A 12,683-nucleotide genomic window follows, 5' to 3' on the forward strand; every position below is an offset into this window, starting at 1 on the left:
GACCGGACAGGCAACAGGGCGATGGTGTCACGATGTGATGTTTAGAAAATGCAAATATTCTCTCTTCATATCTTGACAGTGAACTGAAACATGTTTTAACCTAATGGAACAGTTATATAAAATCGTGACTTAACACACATTGGAGAGCCTTACACTCGTGACTGATCAGTATGTCGTGACAGTCCGCAGGGGTTGTCCGGCCGCTCTCGTGAGAAAGTGGAGAGTCACGCAAACGAATGAGAGCTCTTACTGCAGTAGCAACGTGGGGTCTTTTAGCAGTGACTAGTGCAAATCTACTTTCTTGACTTGTGCAACCCGCACTCCGGTAAGCCGAGATCAATATTATTATTGTTCCATCAATGTTTAAATGAGCGTTTCCGTGACTTGAGAAAAAATCTCCTCGCCTTACTTGCACAGATGTCCAAGTGTTTTAATTGAGCGTTTCTCTCTATAGTATATTTCGACCTTTCTAAAGCGCTAGCTTTAGCCTCTCCCTCGTTGCTTCAGTAAATAATTTGCCACTTAAATCATCTAGTTAGAGTAATGAAAAAAAAATACCACAGATCATACGGTTGTATGTACCTGTTGAAATGATTTGCTTGCTTCGGAGGGTGAATGAACTGAAGCTTTGAATATAAGCCTAATGCTTAGGCTACATTTCTGCAAAACTTTGATAGAGTTATGCAAGGTAAAAGAGACAGGAATCAAGGTGCAACTATAAACATGAAAACGCCTAGTTCGCTTTTTCCAACCTAACCCAAAATACTTAACACTTGAGGTTTTATCAAGCAGAAGGTTAGCCCCCCTGCCTTGCTCCCCCCCCCCAACCAATTAACTGAAGTTGAACCAAGGATTATTCCCTATCAGCTCTGTGGGTTTTTTTTTACTCCCAGTACTTGTTTGACACTACTGAAATTCTTGCATTAGCCATTCACATATCACAATTCTGATCTATTGTTTGATTTTTTTAATAAATCATACCAGTACATTGCATTTTGTTATATAAGTTGGCCATATTGCTGCCACAAGGGCCATTCCATTTTATATTCACACCCCCCTGTTGACAAGGTTATTCGCCATTCCCAACAACCAAAGAAATTCCAATTTGTACCCAAAAGTCTATTGCACCCCCATGGGGACTCCCATACAAAAAGGACTAGGTATAGGATGCTTGTCATCTCATTTAGGAGTGTAAATTATGGATTTTGGTCTAACTTAGGGTTTTTACAGAACAGAACGCCATAATTTTTTTATCTGTCAAGGTTTTGTTATGGGTTGGAAAATGAAATAATAAAAATAGAATAATGATGATGATTTTGATATAAATCACTGCCATACTGTATTGGTGGTCTGTTGTGTTTTAGGGGTGAAAAAAGTTTCAGCCAAATACCTTTAGAAGGGGCCTGAAGGGGTAAAATGGGAACTGGGATTTGGACAAATTGTCACTGGGAAAATTGGATCTAGGTCACTGGGACTGGGAATCAAAAAATAGAGCTGGGAATGGGATTAGGAAATTTGGGAAAAAATAGGCTGGGAAATGGGATTTTATACCCCCTCCCTCCATTTTCGGGGGGTTTTAGGGGTTTAGTTCAGGTTTTCTGATGAGCATCCCATATGGGAGCCTCTTCCCTGGGGTTGCACAACCCCATTACCACCACCCTCCCCCTCCCTGGGGTTGCACAACCCCATCACTACCACCCCCTCCCCCTCCACCCATACCAGTTCTTACCCAGCAAGGTAGAGTGAGGGTAAGGTTCTGTCATGTAGACGAATGGCTAAAATTATGTTACTCCTTTTATAGGCATGAGTATGTACAGCTTTTCCTTGAGGTTTGCTTGTAGAGCACAAATATCAAGAAAAACATTTGCATGGAAAACCAGGGGTCAGTTAAACCAGCTTTGTTTCTTTGTTTGCTGTTGGCGTACTTAACTAATTAAGGCTCTTATTACAAGCAGGAAGGGTAACCCAAGTGCTAGGCTAGGGTAATAAATACCCTGGCAGGAGGGTCAAGAATAGCCTGGGTTACAAACAAAATTTCACTGGAAGGGTTACCTTACCTCCCAGGACACCTTTATGTGTTTGGTAACCGCACATGGTTACCAAGCATCACAAACAACAATCAAAGGGTCTGGAAACCAGATGCAAGTTGTCATGGGTAGGCTAGTTGTCCTTAGCAGAACATTTACAAGGCAGCTAGGGTTACCCTTGCACTAGGGTAACCCTAGAACGAGGGTGGCATGCTAAGGTAAACCCTGGCTGCCTTGTTTCTTATGTTTGAATGCTGGGCCCTATTAGTTCTTGTGCTAAATCAGTTACTGAGGGTAAACAAATGTCATTTTTTTTTGTAAATATTTTAATGAAAAATGTGCAAGTGCTAGGGTAACCCTCTCACTAGAGTAATCTTAGCAGTTAGGCCCGTCGGGAGGGAGGTGCGATTGGTGCACCTGCACCTCCCCCCCCCCCCCCATGAGCTATAGAAGTCCACCTACTGTGGATCAATAGCTACATAGAAAATATTTTTTTAAAAAAATACTCTTCCCTTCCTGCTTATAAACAATGCTAAAAGTTTAATAACTGTACATTCCGTTCACTAGCAGGCCAAGTCCAACCAAGCGGTTTCAAGTCAACTTCGTCATTTTCGTCCACCCATGATTACATCATCATTGGAGGCGGATCTGCTGGATGTGTTCTAGCCAATCGGCTCACAGAAAATCCAGATACAAAGGTGCTTCTCCTTGAAGCTGGACCAAAAGACAACACATGGAAAATCCACATGCCAGCAGCAATGCCATACAACCTAGATGCTGACAGTCATAACTGGTGCTATACATCACAACCTCAAGAAAATTTGCAAAATAGGTAATTGCAATTTGTTTTCTTGATCTGTATTTCATAAGCGATTAAAAAGAAATACACTGGCAAAACCATAGTTTTGCCAATGTTTAAGGTGCATTCTTAAAACGACCCTTATACCTTGACTCTGTCCCTTCCTTTTCAGGAGAAATAATAAGGGATAAGGAGAAGCCACGAGCCAAGCGGCCCACACTGCCGGAGCTTATCCCGGTTTCCGTAGCATTAAGCGGCTAGGAATATTTCTACTCCCCCCTGAATGGGATGCTAGTCCATTGCAGGGTTCCCCCCCAGCATTATGTCGCCGGTACCCATTTATACACCTGGGTGGAGAGAGGCACTATGAGAGTAAAGTGTCTTGCCCAAGAACACAACACAAGTGACCTCGGCCGGGGCTCGAACTCAGACCGCTCGATCCGGAGTCCGGCGCACTAACCATTAGGCCACCACGCCTCCCACATCAGGAGAAATACCCCCTTAAAAAAGAGAAGTGCATAGAGCACTAAAGAGTATAGCCTCCTCTGCAGGCAACTCCCTTTGTTACAGAAAAGAGACCTGGGGGGGTACTCAAAAAAGTTTTATACGGGGAGGCTCCACCCCGAGGTCCAACCCCTTACCCTTTTATATACCAGAAAAAGCACTCCTTTCGTATACCTGTTATAGAAAAAAGGTACCTCTTTCATATACCTACACGACACAAAATATACTTAATTAAAACAGGACGTTTTCTTGACATTTTTTATGTAGCGCTTAATAAATTAAGACGATACAGCCATAAGTTGCGTCTGTTCAAAATAATTAATTTATAGGCCTTTTTAAATATCTTAATGACAGATTTCCCTACCCTTTCATATACCTAAACTTGTGAAATCCCTACCCTTTTATATACCTGAAGCCTGAAAATGGTACCCCTTTCAGGCGGAGCCTCCCCATATAGGCCATTATATGGAGTACCCCCCCCCCCCCGGAAAAAGAGACTGGGACTGAGCAAAAGAGCAAAAAACAAGGGGGAGAGGGAGAAAGAAAAAGCACACCCCTTATTTTTTCCGGACTACTTCGTCCCCAGTCTTCCTCCCTACTAGTCCCACTTTTCTCTCTCTTCCTCTCTGCTACCACAGGAATCCCAATATTAAGTATTCAAAGGAGTAGCCTGTGGAGGAAGCTATCAAGAGTAAAGGGGCATCTAATTCCTTCATTTTGCCTCTGTTTGAAAACGAGTCCAAGGAACATGTTTGATTTACATGAGAAAGAACTTGCAGTAAAAGCATGAAATCACCAGCACTTGTGTAGAAATGGAGGTATAAGGAACTCAGAAATGGCCTAGCCAATGCTTCCTCCGCTCCCTAACATTTCAGATTTGAGCCGAAAACTTCTATACTGATGACAACTGGCTTTAACTGAGTCTTGAATTACAGCTTAGTCTTAAATTACAAGGATTCTCTTGAATTACAAGGATTCTCAGGCTACAAGAATACTCAGGCTTCTCGCCTGATGGTAAAATAAACTGAGTGAGCATTGAAGCAATTCGTGAGTCGCGAGACTGGACCTTTAGCAACTTGCATTTCCTTTAAAAAGTTTTTATGGGTACAATAAAGTGGGTTGTGTGGTGTTGTTGTTGTTGTTGTTGTTTAGAATCCTCTGACAAATTGTCTTTTGTGGGGCTATAAAACTCCAATCGTTTTCTGTCATGTTCTGTGTTGCAGGACCATGTATCATCCTAGAGGTCGAGTATTGGGCGGTTCCTCGTCGATAAATGCGATGATTTTCGCGCGAGGACATGCATTTGATTTCGACAGATGGGACAGAGAAGGTGCCACAGGGTGGTCTTACGCAGGTTGTCTGCCTTACTTCAAGAAGTCAGAAACCTACGAGCCTGGTACGTCTGTTCACGGGGATCGATAACAGGGGCCTTATCGCTAGCCTTCAAGCCTTATCATGCCCAGATGTTATGTTCGTAAGATTTTGACGCCCGATAAGTTTGCCCTTACTGTACGAAATCCTTAGTGATTTCGAACCTCCTCTTTTTTTCTCCCAGGTGGTGAAATCACCAACGATTATCCGATTAGTTCCCTTTCCACTTTACACCCTCTCACTACTATTCCCTCCTCCTCCCCTCACCCCTTTCTCTCTGGTACTCTCGACATAACAACATGACCAAGTACAAGAATTTGCCAATGATTTTAGAGCAGTGTTCAGTTAAGTGTCGTTAAACCAAAACCAAAGTAATTTACTCTGGCCAATCACAAAGGACACAGACAATCCAGTAAACCAGTCAAAACTCGAAGAAAATACATGTAGCCAGCACGAAGCGCGGGAAAATGTGGGCGAGCAAGACACCATTGCTTTTGGTTTAAGTCCTGATTGGTCGAGAATGTGGCGCGAGAATTTTAAACCAATCACTCAGTGTAGTAATGCAAAACCAAAGCCGAAGCGCAAATTACTTTCAACACTCAAGCAAAAACCGCTCTAACTGTTCAATCCAATTATCTTTCTTTGGTCTAGGTGCTAACCAATACCGAGGTGGAAGCGGCCCGCTGCGCGTGTCACGTGGTACAAGCTCCAACCCTCTGCACCAGACCTTTCTTGATGCAGGTATTGAAGCTGGCTATCCATCCACAGAAGACTTCAACGGCTATCAACAGGAAGGGATTGGGCGGCTAGATCGAACTGTGCATGACGGAAAACGATGGAGCGCGGCAACGGCGTTTCTTAAACCCGCTCTACATCGAAAGAACTTATTCATTGAAACAAGGGCGCTGGCAAACAGAGTTCTATTTGAAAACGACAAAGCTACTGGGGTAGAATACTGCGTCGGGAACTCAACAACAAGCGCGCGTGCTTCTAGAGAAGTTATTGTTTGTGGAGGAGTGTTCAATTCACCGCAGCTTCTTATGTTGTCTGGTATTGGAGATGAGGAGGAGTTAAAGGCGTTGGGAATACCCGTGGTGGCTAATTTACCAGGAGTAGGAAAAAATCTACAAGATCATGTGCAAGTTTATGTACAATATGTAAGTAATAAAGATAAGATGTTCTACATGACACGAGCATGGGACAAAGAAAAATTCTGAGTCCCCGACGGGAATCGAACCCATGGCCTCCCAGAATACCGGTTGGGCGCTCTAACCAACTGAGCTACGAGAGACTCGTTGTGAGCTGGGCCATTTTACTAGGTTGATATGTGACACGCGTCCTACATACTGCTAGCATCAGCAATGTCGAATTCATCAAGTTTTGTAGTAAATAATAAAGATGGTAAATTTTAAGCTCGGTAATAAATAATAAAGATAAGATGTTCTACATGACACGAGCATGGGACAAAGAAAAATTCTGAGTCCCCGACGGGAATCGAACCCATGGCCTCCCAGAATACCGGTTGGGTATGGGTTCGATTCCCGTCGGGGACTCAGAATTTTTCTTTGTCCCATGCTCGTGTCATGTAGAACATCTTATCTTTATTATTTATTACCGAGCTTAAAATTTACCATCTTTATTATTTACTACAATATGTAAGTACATTTGATTAAGAACGTTTAGGGGTATCGAATGGTCTTTGCGAGCATGCGAGCAGAGCGGTTTTCTTTGCGAGCACGAGCATTGACAAAAGATAGCCTTGCGAGCAACGAGCACTTTTCAATAAGCTTCTTCTACTAAAGTCGAGCATGCGAGCACTTGAAAAAAGGTGCGAGCACGAGCAAACGAGCATCCACTAAAATTTTGCGAGCATTCCGAGCAGATGCCTAATTTTGCGAGCACCATTTATGACCCCTAACGTTTGTGCTATAGCTACTTGTTTGTGCGCGTCCTTTCTGCGCACGGATTGCGCGCAGTGGAAAAAACTGGACTGTGGTAGGGCCTGGTTGTTCAAAGGGTGGATAACGCTATCCACCGGAAAATTCACTATCCAGTGGATAGCGTATTATATTCTTCAAGCACTTATCAACTCGATAGCGATTTTTTCATCCTTTGAAAACCCGGCCCTGGTGTCAGGGTGGTCGTCGCTGCAATATTGATCTTTGTATGGATTAACGATCTTGGATGCCCGGTACCCGCCGTTTTTCTTTCGATATATTACCATATTTATTGATTATCTCCACTTTCACATAAAAAGGAAGTCTTTTTCCACTGAGGTGCGATCGAATTGCTATAATATGCGGTTGTGTAAGATTTGGAAGAATTCTTCGTGGAGTTTTGTTCTCAGTCGTGAGAAATTACTACTCTCGTCATTTTCTGCTTAGCTAAGCTTTTATTTTGAGGCTTCCTTCAGTGTAAATAGAACTTAGAGTGACGGAGAATAACTTGCGTCCTGATTAACCGTTGGACGTGATCAGAGGCGTGATTAGTATCTGAACATGTGTAAATCATATGACAAGCACTGCAGTCGGGGAAGCAAGGACCGTTTTTATCAAATCTGCGGCTACAACTCGTTTATGACAATTGTCCTTTTTGTAATAACTTTGAGTTCTGCCTGTATGCGACGAGTGAGTCAAGATCACCATAAACATCATGTTCCTAGATGATGTTTTGGTCCACTTGATAAAAGATCCTGGAAGGTAGCAGGACACCTTTCGCTCAGGTCAAAGGTAATTAAGTCTGCATTCGACCCTAGTGGCCCATCGACCGGAGCTTATCCCGGTTTTCGTAGCATGAAGGGACTATAAGCATTTCCACTTCGCCTTGATGGGATGTTAGTCCATCGCAGGGTTACCCCTAGCATTAAATTTGTCGGTACCCCTTTATACCCCTGGGTGGAGAGAGGCATTATGAGAGTAAAAAAATTTGCACAAGAACATAAGTTTAAAAGTTCACTAATCAGCCTTGTTACAACAGGAATGTCTCCAGCCCGTAACACTAAACAGCGCCTTTAAACTGCACAACATGGTCATGGCGGGAACACAGTGGTTTTTATTTAAGAGCGGGACGTGTGCCACAAACCATTTCGAGAGCGGTGGATTCGTCAAAAGTGAACCTGATGTATCACACCCGGATATAGAGATGCAATTTGTTCCTGTTGTTATGAGGGAAGCGGGGACATCTCAGATTATCCAACATGGATATCAGGTAAATAATTCACATATACAGTCTTTTAAAGGTCTGGCAAAACGAGAAAACATGTTTCCAAGAACACCCGTAGCGCGCGCATGTTTCCCCAATGTTTCCAGGTTTTGCCACACGAGAAGCATTGTTTGCAGCGTCAACTTTGTCTCCAAGAAGCAAAATATGCTTCTACTACACGGCAGAAACATAATTCTGTGTTTCTGCGTGACATGGAACCATGGCAAAACGAGGAAACAATTTTGAAAACAGATTTCTGAAGACATGTCGGCCTCGTTTTACCAGGCCTATAAGTGAGCAAAATGGGAACTGTGTGGTGGCCTCATGATTGGTACATTACGGATTCGAGACTGGCCAACGTGAGGAAGAGAAACGATAAATTGGCGTTGTCCTTTATATATATAAAGTTAAACATAGATTATGTCCTAATAGCATCTGTAACATTTTTAACGAGCATAATTCCACGTATAACCTGAGACAATCAGATTTTTCTACTCCTAGATACAACACTGTTACTTATGGAAAGCACTCTTTGCGTTGTGTTGGACCCAAACTATATGGGGCAAACTTTCTACGGCTGACAGATCAGCCAAGACACTGCAGGCTTTTACAAACCGTATTCACAAAAGGGATATAACTCGCTTAATGGACAACGGCTGTAAGGGATGCATCCTATGCTGCACATAGTGCCTCTCAAGTCAAGTCATTATTATTATTATTATTATTATTATTATTATTATTATTATTATTATTATTATTATTATTATTATTATTATTATTATTTATTTATTTTTTTTTTTTATTTTTTATTTTTTTTAACAATTAAGATTTAAACATTTTTCTATATCATAGATTATAATAACATTTTTATATGACTTATATATATTTTTATTGTATTTATATTTAGTATTAGTGTAGCTTTTAGTTTTTAGCAGTGTCCCCTAATTAGTATGGTATTATTTTCCAGGCTATAAGGTTTTGACACTTAAATAAAGTTTCTTATCTTATCTTATCTTTATCTTTCCGCCAAACAACCGTTTCTGTAACACTTTTTGTTTATTTTGTTTCAGCTCTGTATTGAATTCCTAAGACCCAGGAGCCGAGGCTTTGTCAAGCTGCGGTCACGTGATCCACTCACTCATCCTGTCATTCAACCAAACTATTTGACACGTGACAGCGATCGCCGGCTCATGAGGACCTGCGTACGAATCGCCCGTCATGTGCTCAACCAGAAGGCCTTTGAACCTTACAGAGGAAAAGAATTAAAACCAGGTTTGTTAAAGATCTGTCTTATGTGGAAAATGAATCTCTTGAAAGAGCTCTAATCTGCGCGAAATCTTCCTGTCTTTGAGAGCGCCTGGTTTCCATTGTTGTAACGCATTTCCTCACCACTCTTCGTAGGTACATCATGTAAAACAGAAGAAGAAATAGATGCTTTCGTACGAGGATTCGCCAAGACCGATTACCATCCCTGTGGCACGTGCAAAATGGGAGCCGACGATGATCCGACGGCTGTTGTCGACAAGAATACGCGAGTCTTCGGAGTCGACAATCTTCGGGTCGTGGATGCGTCTGTTATGCCCAGTATAGTCAGCGGTAATCTGAACGCGGCCACGATCATGATTGCGGAAAAGGCAGCGGACTGCATTTTAGGGAAACCGCCATTGCCCAAGGAACATGTACCAGTCTATGGCAAATAGTAGATCTTGATCTTTCGTTATTTTTACGAAACTGTAGTGCGTCGGGAGCTCCTAAAAACGCGGAAATTTATTTATATATTTATATTGTGGTTTAATTTTATATTTGGATTAAAATTTTTCAAACCAGTTTGATTTTGATTTTTCATTGTCTTGTATTCATTATCATAATCTGAAACAAAGGGAAATGAAAATCAAACTGGTTTGAAAAATTTTAAACCAAAGATAAAATTAAACCATAACATATACACGCCGGTCACTGTCAACAGTGATTTTCCCAAAAGGGCGGCGGGTCTAATTCGAAGGTCACAGGTCACAGGTCTCTGGTAACTGGCCGCTTAATAGGAGGCCGCTTGATAGAGGTTAAACTGTATAAATTTCGTATTAATTGAAATTATTGTGGCATCTGTAATATTACTTGGCTTCACACTAGAGCTCGTAAGTATAATCTAAGTGCAATTGGAACCTACTTGAGTGTGAAGGGGTAAAACGTACTTACTTGAACTTTACTTGGTGACCATGGAAACTTTCGTAGTTCAAAGAAGCCGAAGTACGCCACCAAGTATGGTCTACACCACACTTGAGAACGCACTTGACCAATAGGAAATGGAAGCCAAATGAGAGCGGCGTGCAGCGTTGTCACGATTCTGAAGATGATTGACGGCTTGTACCTCAAGTAATATACCATGTCGTCAAGTGTGAAGCCAAGTTTTGTAAAGTGCGACTTGAGATTTTCAAGTGCACTTGACTCAAGTGCTGACTTAAAACTAACTTAGCTTCTAGTGTGAAGCCAAGTAATAACTAAAAATGATTATTTATTGATTTAATGTAGTTCATTGTTTGCTTACGAACCTTGGTCGTTAACTTTCGTTATAACAGAACTCAAACGACGGAAGTGTTGATAGAATTCGGGTTTTCTGCGCGATGAAACGTATCATTTTAGTTGCCTGGGCTGTTATTGGCTGTACAGAGGGAGAACATTGCACGCCCATATTGAATCTAATTAAAGAAGGTCAATTACGATTGTAGACGTGTTAAGAACACTGTCTTTCGGTATTATTGTTTAAAGAAATATTAGAATCCCGATTTCTTTAACCTGCAGGGGAAATGAAAATTGCTTCGAGAAATCGGGAGGTTCGTGAAATCAGAGGTAAAGTTATAGAGGTGTACTATATGACCCTTGATCCCGGGGGGGGGGGTACTCCCTATAATGGCCTATACGGGGAGGCTCCGCCCGAAAGGGGTACCTTTTTCAGGCTTCAGGTATATAAAAGGGTAGGGATTTCACGAGTTTAAGTATATGAAAGGGTATGGAAATCTGTCATTTGCTTATTTAAAAGGGCCTTTAATTAAAATATTTCGAACAGACGCAATTTATGGCTGTATTATTTTAATTTATTAAGCGCTACATAAAAATGACAAGAAAACGTCCTATTTTAAGTCCACGCCATGTCTCTTAGATATATGAAAGGGGTACCTTTTTCAGTTAAAGGTATACGAAAGGGGTACAATTTCTGTCAAAAATGGTAATATAAAAGGGTAAGGGGTTAGAACTTGGGGCGGAGCCTCCCCGTATAAAACTTTTTTCAGTACCCCCCCCCCCCCCCGGGCCCTTGATACTATCCAAGGGAAACGAAAATTGTTTCGAGAAATCGGGAGTTTCGAAAAGCCGGGATTTTACTGTACTTTAAGTCCTTGTTTAATAGAGTATTCGCAGATAAAAAGGAGAGCCATTAGACCTTTGGTTGATGCACAAAACTGTTAAGAAGATCTGTTGTGTTATTTTATTAATTTCTGAAAAGTTATGGGAGGAACCTTTTTGAACAAAAAACAAATATGTGTTTTACCCAGAGGAGGTTGGACAGCAGTCACGTGGCCAATTTTTGACCAATGAGAATGGTCATTTTACGTGACCTTGGCGAACCGTAAAAAAGATTCCACAGCGAGAAGGTGGCAGTTATTTGCGTTTTACTGATCCGTTTTGGACGCTAGTCGTCAGAAAATCGTTAGTTGATTTTTCATTGCATATTTTTGTCATGATCTGAAGAGCCGTCGAACGGTGTTGTTAGTTTTATACGTGTCATATGACACATTTTCTGTGTTTTACCTGCGAATTCCTTTTTGTGGCAGCGAGTTCAAAATAAGGAATTTTCGAGAGAGATGATTGATTATATTATCTGCTGCCTGTGTCCTGCGAATAACCTGCGACCTGCGGACTAGGCCCGCCGTCATTCACGCAGATGTCACGATCTTAAATTAAAATATTTATTTTTAAAGAAACGCGAAATATTTTGGGTTTATGGTAAACCATTTTCAGCATCTACCATTGAAAGGCACTCTATGCTCTTGCAAAGACACTTGTAAGCTTTACAGCAGTTTATTTCGATAGCCTTGCTACGTGTCTCCTGTACCGCTCAGAGATCGTGGACCGGAGACCCCCACCAAAGAGGGAGGCTTAGTGGGTGCATGGATCCTTCCCTCCCCCCTGTACGTAGCCGCATGGTCAGAAAGAAAACTACATTAAACTCAAGGCAAAAATCCTCTCCAATAAACCCCCCCCCCCCCCCTCCGCCGGAGTGAATTCGACGTTTTTTTAAGCGCGAAAACATCAAGACGGCTTTTAAAACCACTAAAAACATTGGTTAATGTTCTCAAAAAGCCCCAAAAACGGCCAACAAAAGAAAAGTTGAAAGGCATTGTGTACAAAGTGAGCCACAGAACGTGCCCATTTTGTTGGAGACCTTATGCGTCACTGGTTGCCTCTCTAGGGGGCAACGAACAATAACGTCTTAGCTAACATATTTGCATTCTGTGGCAAGATTTCCGCACAGCCCCAAAACAGTTAATTATGCATACAATTTTCTGACTGACTCGTTCTTTTCATGATTGCTCTTTGTGTATGGTGATGGTATAAAATAGTTGCATACATAATTAATGCATGGGTTGTGCGGAAATCTTACCCATTCGGCATTCTGTTACCCTTGAAGAGACATTTCTCTAAAGAAGACCGCAGAGACAGTCGAAAATTCAGTTGTTTTTCTTTTTTAACGTTTTAGATCTGTTTTAAACGTTTTTAAAAATAGT

General features: G+C 41.7%; 1 protein-coding gene across 4 annotated transcripts; it reads left to right on the plus strand.

The window, feature by feature from the left end:
- The first annotated feature begins 21 nt into the window (after nt 1-21).
- LOC144631354 (choline dehydrogenase, mitochondrial-like) lies at nt 22-11,413 on the plus strand. 4 transcript variants are annotated; one of them, XM_078489777.1, is made up of 8 exons: nt 22-325; nt 1,802-1,882; nt 2,595-2,859; nt 4,554-4,726; nt 5,353-5,858; nt 7,678-7,908; nt 8,973-9,174; nt 9,304-11,413. In XM_078489777.1, the coding sequence occupies exons 2-8, from the start codon at nt 1,804-1,806 to the stop codon at nt 9,600-9,602; spliced, it is 1,755 nt and encodes a 584-aa protein (XP_078345903.1). In that variant the 5' UTR covers nt 22-325; nt 1,802-1,803; the 3' UTR covers nt 9,603-11,413. The 4 variants fall into 4 exon arrangements, with proteins under 4 accessions (XP_078345903.1, XP_078345904.1, XP_078345901.1 ...); XM_078489778.1 differs by having other exon boundaries at nt 2,598-2,859; XM_078489775.1 differs by lacking the exon at nt 22-325 and adding an exon at nt 640-709.
- The last annotated feature ends 1,270 nt before the right edge of the window (nt 11,414-12,683 follow it).

The sequence above is a fragment of the Oculina patagonica genome, chromosome 12, assembly GCF_052425735.1.
Source record: "Oculina patagonica isolate OP01 chromosome 12, crgOcupat, whole genome shotgun sequence".
NCBI classification, from domain to species: domain Eukaryota; kingdom Metazoa; phylum Cnidaria; class Anthozoa; order Scleractinia; family Oculinidae; genus Oculina; species Oculina patagonica.